Source organism: Mustelus asterias, chromosome 4 (genome assembly GCF_964213995.1).
Source record: "Mustelus asterias chromosome 4, sMusAst1.hap1.1, whole genome shotgun sequence".
NCBI classification, from domain to species: domain Eukaryota; kingdom Metazoa; phylum Chordata; class Chondrichthyes; order Carcharhiniformes; family Triakidae; genus Mustelus; species Mustelus asterias.
The window spans coordinates 63,794,995-63,814,976 of NC_135804.1; the positions used below are offsets into that span (position 1 = coordinate 63,794,995).

The 19,982-nt window shown below is 43.1% G+C and overlaps 1 protein-coding gene across 1 annotated transcript in view; it reads left to right on the forward strand.

The window, feature by feature from the left end:
* The window catches only part of cog4 (component of oligomeric golgi complex 4), a 59,493-nt gene that overhangs the window by 7,822 nt on the left and 31,689 nt on the right, over positions 1-19,982 (forward strand). The window contains exons 3-9 of the mRNA XM_078211157.1: positions 210-324; positions 3,682-3,856; positions 5,632-5,825; positions 7,780-7,885; positions 10,366-10,523; positions 12,522-12,580; positions 17,129-17,262. Coding sequence (XP_078067283.1) covers positions 210-324; positions 3,682-3,856; positions 5,632-5,825; positions 7,780-7,885; positions 10,366-10,523; positions 12,522-12,580; positions 17,129-17,262 — 941 coding nt within the window. The remainder of the gene's footprint in view (positions 1-209; positions 325-3,681; positions 3,857-5,631; positions 5,826-7,779; positions 7,886-10,365; positions 10,524-12,521; positions 12,581-17,128; positions 17,263-19,982) is intronic.

Sequence of the window (19,982 nt, forward strand, 5' to 3'; positions counted from 1 at the left end):
TAAAGTGTTTATTAGTTTTTGTTGGTTCTTTGAAGGGAATACAGCTAAAATATTAACCTGTCCTTTCTCTTTACTGACGCTGTCTGACCTGCTGTGTATTCCCAGAACTTCCTGTATATAATGTATAGTCTAATGTTGGCCATTCTGTATACAGTTCATGGTACATGCATTCTTCCTTTATCATGGTCCTCTCTTCCTTTCTTCCCCAGTCCGAACTTGCAGTTGATTGAGGGGGATGCCAAACAGCTCGCTGGAATGATCACGTTTACATGCAATCTAGCTGAAAATGTCAGCAGCAAGGTTCGGCAGCTCGACCTGGCCAAGGTATAGCAATTGCTTTCTAATCCAAGTGCAACTACTGTGTGAAGTACAGCAGTTACTTTCATAGATGGTAAAGGGTCAGTGTTAATCGTTGGAAAGTTTTTCTTTTTGTTGTCTGGTGACCCCAGTTTTTGAAACAATCAGCTCCATTTCAATCCTGCCATATAGAACAGTAGTTGCGGTAGATGTTCTGCTCCCCGGAGTACACCTGAGTTGATTTATCCCAGTTTTCTGTGCGTGTTAAGGTGTTAACACACGTTAAGATATGGGCATCATGTTCATCGGGCATTCCTGGGACCTTGGCCAATTTCCAAGGTTAATTATAGAATCCTACAGTGCACAGGGAGGCCATTCAGCCCATCGAGTCTGCACTGACCGCAAACCCATCCAGGCCCTATCCCCATAACCCCATGCATGTACCTGGGCTAGTCCCCCTGACACTAAGGGGCAATTTAGCACGGCCAATCAACCTAACCTGCACACCTTTGGTCTGTGGGAGGAAACCGGAGCACCCGGAGGAAACCCACACAGACACGGGGAGAACGTGCAAACTCCACACAGACAGTGATCCCAGCTGGGAATTGAACCTGAATAGTGTTTCAACAAAATATTCACAATCAGGGATGTCACAGGCTTTAATTTTAGCCAAAGATCTAAACTCTGGGAATGGGCTGGGGTACTCATTACCCACAGTTGAACGTTAACTGTCTACAGAAGTATAGTGCAAGAAATATATTGACGTTTGACAAAATGACATTTTAATTCATTATGGATGATTGTTTGGATTGTTTTAAAATATTTATGAAGTGTTTATTGTTCTTTACCCAGAGACTGGGTAGAATGTGGAACTTGCTACAACATGGAGTGATTTTGGTGAATAGTGTAAATGAATTTAAGGAGAAGCTGGATAATTACAATAGAGATAAAGCAATAGAAGAATATGCTGTTAGGGTGAGATGAGGTAGGAAGAGGCTTGTGTGGACTATAAAGACTGGCATGAACCATCGGGCAAATTCTGTACTGTAAATTCTGTGTAACTATTGCATTCTCAACATCTTCCTATGTCTTATTGCTGTGTATTATTCAACCTGAAATCAATCTTTCTGTTACCAAAACAGAGAAAATGTTGGAAATACTCAGCAAGTTTGGAAATACTATTGGTGGGAGAAACAAGGTTAACATTTCAGGTTGATGACCTTTAGCAGATCTGGCAAAAGTTAGAGATGTAACACAAGCACAGTGGCAGATAACGGGATGGGAGATCAGTGATGGCATGGAGGATGGAAATGATTCCATGACAAAAGCTATCATAGTGTAAGACAAAGGGGGTGGCAAAGGGACAAGTAAAGAAATAATAAATATCAATTACAAAGGCATTGCTCGTGATGTACTCAGCAGGCTGGCTTTTGCGAGCAGTTCGACCAATTATCCTTATTAATAGGAACAAAGCATTAGGAGCAGGAATAGGCCATTCAGCTCCTTTGAGCCTGCTCTGCCATTCAGTAGGAGCTCTGCTGTTTCAGGCAAAGTCTTCAAGAGTCTGGATGTTACAATTTGGAGAGGCTATCACTATGTGTGATTTCTGGGTTATTACAAAAACTGCATGATGGTTATTTTGCCTTTTGGTTCGATGAGGTACCGCACAAAAGACTATTTAATAAGATAAGAGTCCATTGTGTTGGGGACAGTATTTTAGCACAGATAGAGGATTGGTTAACTGATAGAAGACAGATAGTTGGGATAAGAGGGACATTTTCAGGAGTAACCAGTGGAGTGCCATAGGGATCAGTGCTGGGCCTCAATTATTTATAATATTTGTGAATAACTTGGATGTGGAAAATGACTGTACAGCTGACAAGTTTGCGGATGACACAAAGTCCACAGAGGGATACAGACAGGTTAAGTGAGTGGGCAAAAGCTTGGCAGATGGAATATAATGTAGAAAGCTGTAGCGTTTTGCACTTTGGTCGAAAGAATAAGGGAGCTGAATATTATTTAAATGGTGAAAGACTGCAGAAAGCTGCAGCTCAGAGGGATTTGGGGTCCTCATGCATAAATCATAAACTAGAATGCAAGTTCAGCCTTATTCTACTCCTCTGTCTTACATTTTTATTGTTGAACTTGTATTAACACCAACATACTAAGAACTGTGGACGATACCATATTGCTGAACACAGAACATTATTACAGGGTTTACTGATCATGTAGGATCATGAAACATTTAAAATATGCTGTGTGTAAACAAGGCCATTTCATTTGTGCTGATTGAATCAGTCAGTTTCTGTTTTTAATACACAGGTTTAAAAACCTTTATTGGTATTCTGGAAGTTGACTTTGGTGGAACCAGAAACCACGGACCTAATCTGCAAGACTTTAATCTTCCATTGCTTCAGTAAGGGTTTCAAAAGGAACAACATACATAGACCTTGCAAGAATAGATAGATAATTAGCCATAGTCCACGGGGTATCTCTCAGAAAGAGAGAAAGAAATGCATACGGTCCCTCGTGGTACATGTCTCTTTCCATTAGAGAAAGACTGTTAGTTATATAACTTCAGGAGCACCACTCCACATCAAATATGGGCCAGTTGAGAAAGCAGGTCCCAAGTCAACCAAATCCAGAAAGGGAATTGAACTTTTGCTGTTGGCATTACTCTAAATCTCACACCAGCCATCCAGTCAAATTAGATATTTGTACTCCCACTCCCACCACACCAATTGTTGTAGGTAAGTTTAAAAATAATTTTCTGCTGGAAAACCCAGCAAAGCTCACACCAAGAATTAATTCAGCGTTAATTTAATATTTTGGGAATTAAATCTAAAGATTTTATGAAATATGACACAATCATGTTCTGACACAAATACTTTGATTTATTACTTTCCACCCTGAGGACATTGAATCTTCCTAAGGCAGCATTCCAGAGGCATGGACCGTTTTCCAAAGCCCATTTGTATTCTCTGTGAATGCTTTCAGACAGTTAGCCATCAAGTACAATCAATACTAACCTTATCTGACACCCAAATATATATACTTTCTGTTAATGGAATGCCATTGAGTGGAAAAGTTGGCTTGTTTCCTTCACTGCTTCTCCTTGTGGGGAGGGTTGAGGTAAATTGTGTCATCTCAGTTGCACCAACCTTCAGCCCAATAAGATCCACATGTTGGGATTCCACAGGGAGTCTTTCTGATCTGTGTGGCCCAGTGCAACATAAACCTGTGAAGTGAGCTTGTCTGTCTACCTTTTGGATCAGGGACTGTGTTTGATTCAGAGATGATGAGCGCTGGAGGAGAAAGGGAGGGAGAGTAAAAGATGGCCAGCAGACCCAGTGTGGTAATCATGGTGTTAACTGTGTCTTGCAGAACCGGATTTACCAGGCCATTCAGCGAGCAGATGACATCTTGGACCTGAAATTCTGCACTGACGGAGTCCAGACAGCTCTGCGCAATGAGGACTATGAGCAGGCGGCAGCACACATCCATCGCTACCTATCGCTCGACAAGTCTGTAATTGAACTCAGCAGACAGGGCAAGGAAGGTGAGGACCTAAAAATCCTGGTTCATTTAAGCCTCCAGCGCTGAATCTGCAATGGGTTAGAGCTTTCACCCCTGGTTAGAATCTTGCTCAAGCTGATCCCCAACCCCACCATCCATTTTAATATATGAAATGGATTTGTGCAGCATCAATCTTGCTCTTAATGTTGGAAGCACAGTTGTGTAGCTACTAGGCAACTGAAGATAAAGGATTCTCCAGCCTGAAGGGAACGAGATTATGGAAATGGAATTTTGTCCAATATGATGCAGAAAAATAATGAGAACTTAACAGCTTTTAGGCTGCATGTCCCTAAAGTCTTGTAGAAGCAACACAAACCTCTTCTGCTTGATAAATTCCATAAGGCAAACACAGTCCTTAATCAGCAGTGAATATCCATGAAGAGAGCTGAGCCTCCATGAACTCATTTCATTTTTTTTCCCCAAGTGTGCAACTGTATTTGTGCGATGACAAGACATTTATTTATGAAACAAAGAAGTCAGGAACGCATGCTTGTGATTGTGCTGCGGGTTAATTATTATTACAAACTAACAGTACTGTGCTATTGTTGCCAAGCATTGAGTTCAGCTTAGGACCATCAGCAGGGAGAAAAGCTTGGAAGCAGCTTACTAACCGTGTACTGTCATCATGATTTGAAAGGTAATGAGTCGATGACATGTTTCTACTGTATCTGCTTGAGCTATAGTATAATTACAAATTTCACCCAAAAGCCTGGGTTGTGGCTGGAGAAAGTATTTTGATTGCAATTGGTTACTTTGATAGAAGTGGATTAAGACTATCATGCAAAGATTTGTATAAGAGAAAAACATATTGAAGTAATTGTGATTTCTTTTCCTTCAATATATTGGTATCAGTATGTTAAGTAAGCCAGTGACAATACTGTTAATGCTGCCATGCCTGAAGTCAGATATTTGTGCACTGACCAAGGAGCAAATCTGACACTCTCCTGGCCTATTTTGCAAGGTGTTGTGTTGTTTAATCGCTAGGTTATCTCTGTGAATGGGTTCCGAGATATCAGGAAATTTTGTTCCATTCCTGTCAGCTCTTAAATGTTCATTTTGAGCATGGTAACTCAAGAATGGCAGCCTAATAAGTATTAAACACTCGAACTACTGTCCACACATGGCATAGAACCATAGAATCCCTATAATGAAGAGGTCATTCGATCCATCAAGTCCGCACCGACTCTCTGAAAGAGCATCTTACCCAGGCCAACCCCCCATGGTAACCCCAAGCATTTACCATGGCTATTCCACCTAACCTGCACATCGTGGGACACTAAGGGTGGGATTTTCTGGCTGCGCTCACCACAAAGCTGGAAAATCCCGCCAGAGGTCAACCGACCTTTGCATGGTCTGCCCACCTGCCTGCTAAAATTGCCATGGGTGGGTGGGACAGGAAAATTCCCCCCGAAGGGCAATTTAACATGGCCAATCCACCTAACCTGCACTTCTGTGGGAGGAAACCCATGCAGACATGGGGAGAGTGTGCAGCCTCCTCACAGACAGTCACCCAGGGCCGGATTTGAACCCAGAATTGAACCCTGGTACTGTGAAGCAGCAATGTTAATCACTGTGCCACCTTGCTGCCCTCACATACCGAGATCATCTTAATTGATGAATATGGAAGATTCATTGCCATCCTTTAGTTAAATTTGAGCACCACAGCTGGGAAGCATTTTTCTTTAAATGGGTCTGCTGAATAAATGTGAAATAGACATCATGGGCACTTCAACTAATTGTAGCTAAATGCCCCAACAGCCAATATTATTGATGCAAACCTAAACCTATTGCAAGAGGCAGAACAACGGCTAAGAGTAATTGTGGCTGAAAAGTTTGATGTAGCCATCACGGAAGGTGACCTGCCTCAGGTGGAGCGCTTCTTCAAGATTTTTCCATTGCTTGGATTACATGAGGAAGGCCTAAGCAAGTTCTCCGAGTACCTCTGTAAGCAGGTAAGGAGACCAGGAAGGCAGAAGGTTTGTTTATATTCAATTTATGGTACTGGTATTGGTTTTCTTTTTCAGTTGAGCATTTACATTCCGTGTCTGAAGCTTCAGACCTGTCATTCCATGTGTGGTATGTTGGTGTCCTACGTCCTCTTTCCTGTGTCTTCCCTGTGCTGAAATCGAGATTCACCACATTGTCTCCCACTCCAACACACTTTTGCTAGAACTTTTATAAATAAATAAAAGCAAATGACTGCAAATGCTGGAATCTGAAACCAAAAGAGAGAATGCTGGAAAATCTCAGCAGGCCTGGCAGCATCTGTAAGGAGAGAAAAGAGCTGATGTTTCGAGTACAGACGACCTTTGACAAGGTCGATTAGCTACGGAACTTTTCTGATCCGTCTTCCCACGATCAACTGGGTGAAGTTGATCTACGCAGTGATAATGTCACCGGACTAGTTAGTAATCCAGAGACCCAGGCAAATGCTCTGGGGACATGGGTTCAAATTTCACCATGACAGCTGATGGAATTTAAATTCAATTAATGAATCTGGAATTAAAACACTAGCTTCAGTAATGGTGACCATGAAACTACCATTGATTGCCATAAATACCCACCTGGTTCACAAATGCCCTCTAGGGAAGGAAATCTGCTGTCCTTAACTGGTCTGGCCTACAATAGACTCCAGACCCACAACAATGTGGTTGACTCTTAACTGCTCTCTGAAATGGCCAAGCAAACCACTCAGGACAATTAGGGATGGGTAACAAATGCTGGCTAAGACTAAAGAAAAAGCTCACTTGCAACAAACCCGTAGCGAAACACCAGCCCACTTATTCTCCATGCCCGATGATTTTTTAATGTTCACGTCAATGGGAAAGAGAATTAGGTGTAGTATAAATTGGAATGCTGAGTTGTTTTACATTCCTGCTCCAGGTCAATTTCACCAGCAGCCCACGTCAGGTTGGTTCAGTTAGTGAGGCTTTGAAAATTGTAGGTTCAAATTGTGCAACCTATAATCAATAAGCAGGTGTTAAGGATTGCGTGGCATCATTTGAAACAGGGCAGTGAGTATTCCTGGTGCCCTGGACATCATTTCTTCCTCAATCAGTAGTAACGTAAAATACAGAAGTCAACTAGTAATTTATTCTTTGCAGCAGTGGTACGACAATTGCCGATGTAACAAAAATTTATTCATTGGATAAAGTGCTGTGAAGCAATTGAGCCTGAGCCATTATTTAAGCTCCCATGAGAGATACATTTGCTTTTTCTCTAAGAACTTAAATTCTAAAGAGAAAATAATAGATTGAGACCAATTAATTTAAATTATCTTTCTGATTAAAAATTAGTACCAAAGATCTTTGAGTGAAAATAATTGTTGACCAAATCTCACTTGAGAGATTCAAGCTCAAAATGCTTGTGCAGTATTGAGGGATGCTACGATGTCAGAGGTGCCATATTATGGATGAAATGTTTAATATAGGCCCCTTCTGCACTTTCAGATAGGCATCAGTGGCAATATTCAAAGAGGAGTAGGGGAATTCTCCCCAATGTTTCTGGCAAAATTTGCCTCTCAACCAGTGTCACCAGAAACACAGATTGAAGTGTAGGTGTTTCGCTATGAGTTTGTTGCAAGTGAGTTTTTTCTTTAGTCTTAGCCAGCATTTGTTACCCATCCCTAATTGTCCTGAATCGTTTGCTAGACCATTTCAGAGAATAGTTAAGAGTCAACCACTTTGTTGTGGGTCTGGAGTCTATTGTAGACCAGACCAGTTAAGGACAGCAGATTTCCTTCCTTAATCAGATCAGCCATGATGATCTTGAATGGTGGTGCAGGTTCGAAGGGCCAAATGGGCCTAATTTATACGTTTGTATATAACTTGCTGGTGTATCCTTTGGATGTAAATGTACTTGAGTTGAATTGTTGTTGCCAACCTGATCTGTTTTCTGTTACTGAAGATTGCAAACAAAGCTGAAGAAAACCTTCAACTGGCACTGAGCACTGAGATGAGCGACCGCAGGGCGGCTGTGACATTTGCTGACACCCTAACACTGCTCTTTGAAGGTGAGACTTTCTCAGTGAGTCTAATTAAATAGTCAAATTAACAGGCTGGGCAGAAGGAGTTAGAACAATGGCCTGCCACTTCCTCATTCTGAGTTTGAATTCAACCTATTCTATGGCATGAAAGTCACCTCTCCTACTGCTCCACTGGCCTCATGAGATACCTTTTGTAGAATTAGCGTGCTTAAGATGGAAGATTTAAAAAAATCATTTGGGTCATGGACTCCAATGGCAAGGCCAAGGTTTAATGCTCATCCCGAGTTGCCCTGTTGGGGTGGTGGTAGGCTGCCTTCTTGAGGCACTGGTAATGGGTAACGAGTGTCTTGCTGAGCAATTCACAAAGTAGTTTAAGAGTCGGCTGCATTGCTGTGGTCTTGAGTCACATTTGTGCCACTCCAGGTAAGGACGGTAGGTTTCCTTCTACTCTGATTTTAATGACACTTCAGACTGACAGTGCTCCTGCTATGAGAGGGTGCACCCCACACTGGTGTTGTGACCATTCTCAGCTTTAATTTTCTGAGACGGTTTGCTGTTCCTGTTATTCTTTTATGGCTTTTCTTGTTAGTGTAGAGTAACAAATTAGGCAGTAACATTACACATTTCTAGTTAAAAGTTGGTCACCAATAAAATTGATGTATTCAGAGAGCTGAGTCTTCTCTTCTGCTGACCGTGAGGGCTCTGTCTGCACTTTACAGCCCAGATTCTTTTCAATTGTTCTTGGGATTGTGGATGTTTCTGACAAGGCCAATATTTATCGCTTGCCCCTAATTGCCTTTGAGAAGGTGATGGTGAGCCACCTTCTTGAACCACTGCAGGTCAATACATCCCCAGAGCTATGAGAGAGGGAGTTCCAGTATTTTGACCCAGTGATACTGAAGGAACAATGATTTAGTTCCAAGTCAGGACGGTGTATGACTTGGAGGGCAACTTGCAGGTGGTTATGTTCCCTTGTGTCTGCTGTCTTTGTCCTTCCAGGTGCTACCGGTCACAAGTTTAGAAGATGCTGTTGAAAGAGTCTTGCAGACTGCTGCAGTGCATCTGATAGATGGTACTTATTGCAGCCATGGTGCGCTATTGTTGGAGGGAATGAATGTTGAAGGTGGTGGATGGGGTGCCAATCAAGCAGGCAGCTTTGTCCTGAATGACATTAAGATTGTTGAGTGTTGTTGGAGCTGCACCCATCCAGGGAAGTGGAGAGTATTCCATCACCTTCCAGACTTGTACCTTGTAGATGGTGGACAGGTGAGTCAGGAGTAGTTGCAGTATTCATATGACTGGTCAAGTCGGTTTCCGATCATTTGGAAATCCCCAAGATGTTTATGGTGGAGGCTTCAGTGATGGTAATGCTGTTGAACATCAAGGGGTGATAGATTCTTTTTGGAGGTGGTCATTGTCTGGCATTTGTGTGGCACATTTACCTGTTCGAGTTTCCACGATATTGGACCCCTAACAGCCTATTTGCCTCTGAGCACGGAAATGACAGCATCACTCAGAGAGGTTGCATTAGGCTGGTATGGGAATTGAACAGTGTCACACAGGTGCATTACCTCTGAATTTGAGGCCGAGGCACATAGTTGATGTGGAGTAAAAGTGATTCAGAACATGAAGATTCAGAACAGAATATAAAATTATGAAAGGCATAGATAGGGTGAACGGTGGGAAGCTTTTCCCCGGGTCGGTGGTGACGTTCACGAGGGGTCATAGGTTCAAGGTGAAGGGGGGGAGGTTTAACACAGATATCAGAAGGACATATTTCACACAGAGGGTCGTGGGGGCCTGGAATGTGTTGCCGGGCAAGGTGGTGGAGGCGGACACACTGGGAACGTTTAAGACTTATCTAGACAGCTATATGAACGGAGTGGGAATGGAGGGATACAAAAGAGTGGTTTAGTTTGGACCAGGGAGCGGCGCGGGCTAATTGTTCCTTGTTTCTCGTTTCAAGGCTTCATTCTATGATCATCTTGCTGGTGCCAGTACAGAGCGAGACTGCGGATAGTTGGGAACCTGTCTCGGGGGCAGGGAATTCATATGGTGTTCGTGGAAGTGGAAATGACTAGGGTTGGGAAGCATTTTCCGATCAGGGCCATTGTGATCTCCTGGACTCGTTTCGATCGCCTCAGGGGGTCGGAGAGGAATTTCCCAGATTTTTTTTCCCCATATTGGCCCTGGGGTTTTCACTCTGGGTTTTCGCCTCTCCCTGGAGATCACATGGTCTGGAATGGGGGGGTGGGGGTGAGTAAATAGGTTGTGATGAACAAAGCATCGTAGCTGTGAGGGACAGCTCGGTGGATAGGATATTGGTATGTAGATAGGCTGGAAAATTGGGCGGGGATCCTGGATTCAGGATTCAATCCTGGACCGGGGAGCGGCGCGGGCTTGGAGGGCCGAAGGGCCTGTTCCTGTGCTGTATTGTTCTTTGTTCTTTGTTCTTTGAAGAGTGATTTTGAAGATACAGAGCTTGTATTGTTTGATCTCTCCCACAGGGATCGCTCGAATAGTGGAGACTCACCAGCCCATTGTTGAAACGTACTATGGGCCTGGGCGATTGTACACACTTATTAAATACCTACAGGTGGAGTGTGATCAACAAGCTGAAAAAGTAGTGGATAAATTCATTCAGCAGAGGGATTACCAGAGAAAGGTAAGCCAGGGCAGCTTTATCTCTGTATGAATGCATTTGTGCTTTGTGTTGTTTTGTAGGACACTCTCTGCCTGCTGCTGTCCTATTAGGAAGTAATCATCGATTGATACAACAGAAAAGGAGTCCACACAGCCCATCTTGCCTCTTTGAAGGAGATATCCAATTAGTTTCGCACCACTGTCATTTCCACAAAACTGTACAAATGGTTTCCCTTCTGGTATTCATCCAAACCCTATCGAAAGTTATTGAATCAGTTTCAACCACACTTTCAGACAGTGCATTTCAAATCGTAAAAACTTGCTGCACAAAAATAAATCCTCACCATCTCACCTTTGTGAATCCAAAACCAGATCAACCGTGACTGTAACACAGTGCTGGCCAAAATCAAGCCACAGCAGTTGTGGGGGAACAGGAAGTCAGTGAACAGCACTTGTTGGGGATGAGTGCAGATCTAACTCTCGGGGTTAGATTTCAAGAAATATGCAAACTGCACTGTGTGTAAATGATGTCTAGGAATGAGGATGTTTCTTTGTTTGAACTGACTATCTACCTCTCTTGCTTAAAGTATAACTTTCCTTGTCAAATCCCAAATTCTCCAACTTGACTTTGTGGCTGAAGAAAAATTATCCCCGTTATTTGAATGATGTTGTCCATTACGAGCCAAGGATCTATTTTGATGTAAATGATATGAAAAACGTTACTGCTAGAAATAACAGAGGCACACTTTCTAATAGGAAAACTCAATTTTTTTCAGTGTATTTCAGTTAATTGACCATAACCTAAAACATCAAGGCATGAGAGAGTAACAGCCATTTCCCCTTCCTCAGGTTTTCCCATCTCTTCTCCTGAGTATGATTTTACAGGTACTGTTAACATTGAAAAACCTTGCTCAAAGGGATCACTGTTCATATGGGATTTGATTTATAATTGTTACCTGATCACTCCTGCTGAGAATTGTCCATGTTGTGGTGAGGATTAGGCATGACTAGTATGGCAGGCTATATTCACACACCCACCAATATAAATGTTGGGCTGGTTGTGGGCTCATCTCCTTTAGCTCAAGGATACTAGGCTATTTTTAGTACCCTACCAAGCATAACTAACTTGGTGCAGGCTGGAGATCCACCTCTAACCTTCTGGTTAGTATTTCATCACCCACCACACCATGCCATCATGGGAGAGGATCCATTATATCCCATCTATCATTAATGAGCTGCTGGGTTATCACAGCTTGTAGGATAGAAATCTTAACCTGTGGTTCCTTATCATCTATCTGCGTGTGCCTTCTATAAATAGGTTACTCCAGCTTTCTCTTGGCAGTCCAGTGCTGCATTCTTTTAGCTAGGTGTGCTATATATATTTTCTTTTATGTCCAACGCTGAAGATGACGGTCGGTCTTCTGGGATACAGTCCAAGGACGACCATCCTCTAGTATCTTGCCTGCATGGCCAAATGTTCAAATCTGAATAACAGTGAGCTACTTGACTTTATGGACCAATGCAGCCGAGTTCAGTTTTATCCTCACAATGCAGTAATCTGGTTTCTCTTCTGGCTGCCCCAGTTCAGGGCTGGTTGCAGGATCTGCACAAGAACGGTTTAATACAGTATGATGTGGGTGCAACTTCTTCTATTATTTCTCACTCCCCTTAAGTAATACCCTATGCCATGGGCTATTCTTTATCCAGGAAGACAGGCAGGGACACTCTATAAAATGTCTGCTGGGAGGTTTGTGTGTGTGACCTGACCTATTTTTATTTCTATTGTTTTCTATCCCATGGCAAGACAACTAACCTCTAGTTGGCAATGGTTGGGCAGCCCCTTTCTGTGAAATTGTGAGCATAAGCCTGCATCTAATGTCTCATTGGTCATCAATGTGGTGAATCAATAGTCTGGTGCTAATTCTGCTTCCACAGTTATTATTTGCAATTTGATCCTTAATGTAATGCCTGTGTTACATTCAAATCAAACATTGACTTCATTCATTTTGTGACTTTGCAGTTCCAACGAGTGCAGAGCAGTATGATGAGAAACTTAACGATGGATAAGATAGAGCCCAGGTATGAATGTCTCTATAAATTGCTGTGTATCCTGTTTGTTGTTTTCTTTTCTTTCTTTTGTCAATTAACTTAAAGTTTATTATTAATCTCACAAGTAGACTTACATTAACAATGCAATGAAGTTGCTGTGAAAATCTCCTAGTCGCCACACTCCGGCGCCTGTTCGGGTACACTGAGGGAGAATTTAGCATGGCCAATGCACCCAACCAGCACATCTTTTTGACTGAGGGGAAACTGGAGCACCCGGAGGAAACGCACGCAGACACGGGGAGAATGTGCAAACTCCGCACAGACAGTGACCCCGAGGCTGGGATCGAACCTGGGTCTCTGGCGCTGTGAGGCAGCAGCGGTAACCACTGTGCCGTGTCACCCCTGGCTCTGTCATGATTCCTGGGGTACTGGTGAAATCCATTACCTTATTCTTCATTTATGAATCCAAGCAGCAAATGCTGACAGTGTATTCGGCAATTGAAGGCACTGAAGGAGACAATTCAGTCCAACATGTCTGTACCAGCTCTTTGTTAGCCATTCAATGAATACCATTCCTCTGCTCTTTCTCCATAGACCAACAAGAAAATTCCCTCTGTTATTTTTCCAATTCTGTTATTATCATTAAATTTGCTTGCACCTTTCAATAGTGCATTCCACATCACAGCAGCTCACTGCGGAAAGATGTTTCCTCAACACCGATGGTTATTTTGCTAATCACCTTAAATCTATGCCCACTGGTTACTGACCCTTCTGCCACTGGAAATGATTTCTCCTTATTTATGCTATCAAATCCTTCATGGGTTCAAAACACCTCTTAACCTTCTCTGCTCTAAGGAGAGCAACTCTGGCTACTCTGGTCTCTCCACATAAAGTTCACATGAAGTCTCTGATCTCTGGTAATGTTCTAATAAAACTTCTCTGCATCTGGCAGATAGGTCCTTCGGGACCCGGCTATTCTAGTCATAAATGGTGTTACCAAGCACACTTAGTGATGGACATTGAAGACCCCCACCCAGAGTACATTGCTACCCTCAATGTTTCCTCCAGGTGATATTCAACATGGAGGAGTACTGATTAATCAACTGAGGGAGGGTGGTAGGTGGTAAACAGTAGATTTCCTTGCTCACAGTTCACCTCATTCCAGGAGACTTCATGGTGTCTGAAGGCATTATTGAGGTCTCACAGGGCAATTCCCTCCTGACTGCATACTACTGTTCCACCGGCACTGCTGGGCTGTCCTGCCTGTGGGACAGGACATACCCAGAGATGGTGATGGTGGTATTGCTTCAAACAACAGCCTGAATTAGTCATACTGATAGAATCACACCTTATAGCCAATGACTGAGACACCTACACTTCTTCCTGAGGTCTCAGCATTATGTTGTCAGTATTCAGCCAATTTGATTCAGTCCATGTGATTTCAGTAAATGGCTGAAGGCACCGGATATGAGCAAGTGTTATGGGTCCTGACAACATCAAGCAATAACACTGAAGACCAGGAACTAGCTGCATTCCTAGTGAACTTATTCCAGTACAGCTACAACACTGGCATCCACCCGGCAACGTGGAAAATTACCCAGAAATGTTCTATCCATATAAAGCAGGACAAATCCAATCCGGCAAATTGCTGCCACATAAGTCTCCTTTTGATCAGCAGCAAAGTGATGGAAAGCGTCGTCAACAGCGCAATCAAGCGATACTTACGCAGCAATAACCTGCTCTGTGACGCTCAGTTTGGGTTCTGCCAAGGCCACTTGGTTCCTGACCTCATTACAGCCTTGGTTCAAACATGGGCAAGAGAGCTGAATTCAAGAAGGAAGGTGTGAGTGACTGCCCTTGGCATCATGGCAGCATATGACTGAGTATGGCATTAATGAGCCTTAGCAAAACTAGAGTCAATGAGATTAAGGGGGAAAACTTTGCACTAGTTGGAGTCATACCTGGCACAAAGAAAGATGGTTGTGGTGATTGGAGGCCAATCATTTCAGTTCCAGGACATCATCACAGGTGTTCCTCAGGGTGGTGATCTGGTTAATCAATGACCTTCCTTGCATCATAAGGTCAGAAGTGGGGATATTTGCTGACCGTTTTCAATTCAGTATCATTCCCGAGTCCTTGTATACTGAAGCAGTCTGTGCCCATATGCCAGAGTGTGATAGAATACTCTACACTTGGCCAGATGAGGACAGCTCCAATGACATTCAAGAAACTGAGTACCATCCAGGACAAAGCAGGCTGCTCAATTGGCATTCTGTCCACCAACGTAAACATGCATTCCTTCCATCATTGACGTGCAGTGGGAGCAGTGTATACCATCTACAAGATGCATTGCAGCGACTCACCAAGGCTCAACACCTTCCAAACCCATGACCTTTGCACTTAGGAGGACAAAGCCAACAGATCTCACCACCTGCAAGATCCCTTCCAAGCCACAACCATCCTGACCTTCATTGTTGGAAGGTCAAAATCCTGGAATCCCCTTCCTGAAAGCACTATGGGTGTACCTACAGCAGCAGTTCAAGAAGATGGCTCACCATATTTTGGTGAGATGCCTTCTGAGCTGTTGCAGTCCATGTTGTGTAGGTACACCCACAGTGCTGGTAGGGAGCTATTTGAGATTTTGACCCATTTCCAGTGAATGAATGGTGATATAGTTCCCATGGCGTTTGCTACCAAATAAACCTGTTGGACTTTAACCTGGTGTTGTTAAAACTCTTACTGGATATAGTTCCAAGTCAGGATGGTGTATGACTTGGTGTGGAACATGCAGTTGGTGCTGTTCCCATGTGTCTGTTGCCCTGTATACTTCCTGCCAGTTAAATAACTGCTCACCACCACAGTCTGCTTTCTGCCCTTTGGCTAATTTTATATTCATGCCCTCATGTCCCTTTAATCCCATGGATTTAAATTTTGCTGACAAGTCTATTGTGTGGTACTTTGATGATTGCTTTTTGAAAATCAACATGCACAACACCAGCTGCACTTCTCAACCGTGGTTTCCTACCTACAGTTGTTGACAGGGCCCTCAACAGCGTGTGGTCCACCTCCTGCGCCACAACCCTCACCCCCTCCCCTCCCTCCCAGAACAAGGATAGAATTGTTTTCACATTTCACCCCACCAGCCTCTGCATTCAGATACCAGCTGCACTTAGCCTCATTACATTCTCCATTACTTCATCAAAAAACTCTCTGAAGTGAGTGAACCTGATCAGTTGTTACTTTTCAGAATTCCAGTAAATGCGATCCCTGATTATTGGTTCTGAAAGTTTCTTCACCATGGCCATTCGGCTGACTGGTCTGTTGTTGGGTTTATCCACTTATATGAACTGGGGTGTAATTTTTGGAATTCTCTAATCCTCTGATACCATATCCAAGGATAATGGATGATTGTGGCCAGAGCCGTTGCAATTTCCAGATTACATCCGTCAGTAACCTGGGATGCATTCCATCTGGATCAGGTGGCTTTGACTCATCCTTTACAACTGCATTCATAGTTTTCTCCTCTACGCATACATGTATTCATTGTCTCTTTCTTTCCCCCTGTTTCTGTGTCACTGGATAAAGATCAGAAATTGATACAAAGTTGCTCCTTCCTTTATCTCACTCTTCCTTTGCCAACAGCATCCCCTCTCCCATCCTCAAGCACTCCTCTTCTTCCACCCCTCTGTCCAACCAGATTTTCTGGATGGTGATCAGCAATTGAACTCTGGCTGATTTTTGCTCTTTCTAGCCCAAGAGCACTTTAATACTTCTTTTTGTTATTGGTTCATGGGATGTAGGTGTTGCTGGCTGGGCCAGCATTTATTGCCCATCTGTGAGGGCATTTAGAGTCAGTCACATTGGTGTGGATCTGGAGTCACATGTAGGTCAGATCAAGTAAGGACAACAGATTTCCTTCCCTAAAGGACGTTAGTGAACCAGATGAGTTTATACGACAATCAACAATGGTTTCATGGTCATCCTTAGACTTCTAATTCCAGAGTTTTATTGAACTCAAATTTCACCATCTGCCGTGGCGGGATTTACACACAGGTCCCAAAAATGTTGCCCTAGAGTTATGGATTACTAGTACCTCCCCAACTTGCCTAACCAAAATCAGCTACTTGACCAAGGATGGAACCTGAGACCTTCTGGTCTGTATAGTTTAATCCTACAACAGGCAATGTGATTAAAGCATTAGGAGGGGTGAAGGCGTGGTGGCACAATGATCAGCACGACTGCTTCACAGCGCCAGGGACCTGGGTTTGATTCCGGCCTTGGATGACTGTGTGGTGTTTGCATGTTCTCCCTGTATCTGTGTGGGTTTCTCCTGGGTGCACCGGCTTCCTCTGACAGTTCAAAGATGTGTAGGTTAAGTGGATTAGCCATGGTAAATGAGCAAAGTTACGGAGATAGGAGGAGGGGAGAGCTTAAGTAAGATGCTCTTTCGGAGAGTTGGTACAGACTTTAAGGGCCGAATGGCCTCCTTCTGCTTTGCAGGGATTCTATGGAGTCATTTTGCATGGGCTAGGATATGGATGATAATTTATAATTTTAAGAATTATTTTTGATTTTCAGAGAATTGGACGCTATTTTAGCGGAGGTTACATTGATGAATGCTCGCGCGGAGCTGTACCTACGTTTCATCAAGAGAAGGATCACTGCTGATTTTGAAGTTTGTGATGCGGTAGCCTCTGAAGAAGTGAAGCAAGGTACAAAGATCTTGCTACTAATGGTGTAATTTCCATGCAACTTCAGAACTGTTTGTCTTTAATTGAAATAGTTTCACGGGGTGTTTTTGATATTTTATCCCCTTGGTCCAGTCTCCCCTGCCTGAATATCTTTGGTGCCAAGAGGACAGGTGAGTGGGTGAGTTGATCACAACTTCACAACCACTAGCATGTAAACAGAGAGAGGGAATTGAACTAACCTCCCACCACTGCATGATGCTGTGCCATGTTTTCTCCCTTTCCATAAGACCAGAAGACATGGGAGCAGAAGTAGGCTATTCGGCCCATTGAGTCTGCTCCGTGCCATTCAATGAGATCATGACTGATCTGATGTGATAATCCTCAACTCCACTTTCTCACTTTATCCCCATGACCCTTGATTCCCTTGCTGATTAAAAATCTGTCTATCTCAGCCTTGAACTTGCTTAATGACCCAGCCTCCACAGCCCTCTGTGGTAAAGAATTCCAGAGACTCGCTACTCTCTGGGAGAAGAAATTCTTCCTCATTTCTGTCTTAAATGGGTGACCTCTTACTCTGAGATTATGCCATTTGGTCCTAGAGTCTCCCACAAAGGGCAATAACCTCTCAGCATCTATCATGTCAAGTCCCCTGTGAGTCCTATACCTCTCATTCTTGTAAGCTCCAATGAGTACAGGCTCAAGCTACTCAACCTCTCCTCATAAGAAAATCCCTCCATACCTGGGACCAATCGAGTGAACTTTCTCTGGACCGTCTCCAATGCCAATATATATTTCCTAGATACGGGGAGAAAAACACTTTGCAGTATTCCAGGTGTGGTCTAACTAGTGTCTTGTACAGTTTTCACAAGACTTCCCTATTTTTGTACTCCATTATTTGAAATAAAGGCCAACATTCCATTTGCCTTCCCAATTACCTGCAGAACTTGCATGCTAGCTTTCTGATTAATACATATGGTCCTCCAAATCCCTCTGAGCTGCAGCTTTCTGCAGTCTGTCTCAATTTAAATAATATTCAGCTCCTATATTCTTCCTACCAAAGTGCATAACTTCACACTTTCCAGCATATGTTCCACCTGCCAAGTTTTTGCCAACTCACTTAACCTGTCTGTACATATCCCTCTGTACACTCTTTGTGTCATCCTTACCACTTCCCTTCCCACCTATCTTTCTGTCATCCTTGGCAAACTTGGCAATAGTACATTCACTTCCTCGTCCAAGTTATTAATATGCATTGTAAATAATGGTGGCCCCAACACTGATCCCTGTGGCACTTCACTAGTTATAGGTTGCCATCCTGAAAATACTTCTCTTATCTCAACTCTCTGCCTTCTATTAGTTAGCCAATCCTCTATCCATACTAATATACTACCCTCTAACACCATGGCTGTTAACTTGTTAAGTAGCATTTTCTGCAGTACTTTATTGAAAGCATTTTGGAAATCTAAGTATATTACATCTACTGGTTCCCCTTTATCAATCCTGATCATTACCACCTTAAAGAATTCTAATAAATTTGTTGGATACGATTTCCCCTTCATGAGCCATGTTGATTCTCCTTGATTATATAATGCATTTCCAAATGCTCTGCTACTACATCCTTTATAATGGACTCTAACATTTTCCCAATGACAAATGATAAGCTAACTGACCTATATTTACCTGTTTTTTAATTTATCTCCCTTGCTTCTTGAATAAGAGTGCTACGTTGGCAGTTTTCCAATCCTCTGGGACCTATCCGGAATTTGAGGATTTTTGGAGGATTACTACCAGTCCATCCAACCGTCTCTGTACCTGCTTCCTTTAATATCCTAGGATACAATCCATCAGGTCCTGGGGATTTATTAGCCTTCAACCTCAATAATTTTCCTAGTACGTTTTCTCTAGTGATATTGTATTTATTTCCTCCCCTCCAATCACCATCTTTTGCCTCTTGATTATTTAGTATTTTTGGAATGTTGTTAGTGTCTTCTATCATGAATATTGACACAAAGTATTTATTTAACTCCTCTGCCATCTCCTGGTTCCCCATTATTACTTCCCTATCTTGCTCTTTAAGGGGGCCTATGTTTACTTTGGCCTCTCTCTTCCTTTTTATTTATTTAAAGAAGCTCTTACTGTCTATTTTTATGTTATTTGTGAGTTTACCCTCATAGTTTATCTTCTCTCTCTTTTTTGGTCGCCTTTTGTTGGTTTTTAAAACTTTCCCAATTCTCCGGTTTACCACAAATTGTTGCCACATTGTAGAACATAGAACATAGAACAGTACAGCACAGAACAGGCCCTTCGGCCCACGATGTTGTGCCGAGCTTTATCTGAAACCAAGATCAAGCTATCCCACTCCCTATCATCCTGGTGTGCTCCATGTGCCTATCCAATAACCGCTTAAATGTTTCTAAAGTGTCTGACTCCACTATCACTGCAGGCAGTCCATTCCACACCCCAACCACTCTCTGCGTAAAGAACCTACCTCTGATATCCGTCCTGTATCTCCCACCACGAACCCTATAGTTATGCCCCCTTGTAATAGCTCCATCCACCCGAGGAAATAGTCTTTGAACGTTCACTCTATCTATCCCCTTCATCATTTTATACACCTCTATTAAGTCTCCCCTCAGCCTCCTCCGCTCCAGAGAGAACAGCCCTAGCTCCCTCAACCTTTCCTCCTATGACCTACCCTCCAAACCAGGCAGCATCCTGGTAAATCTCCTCTGCACTCCTTC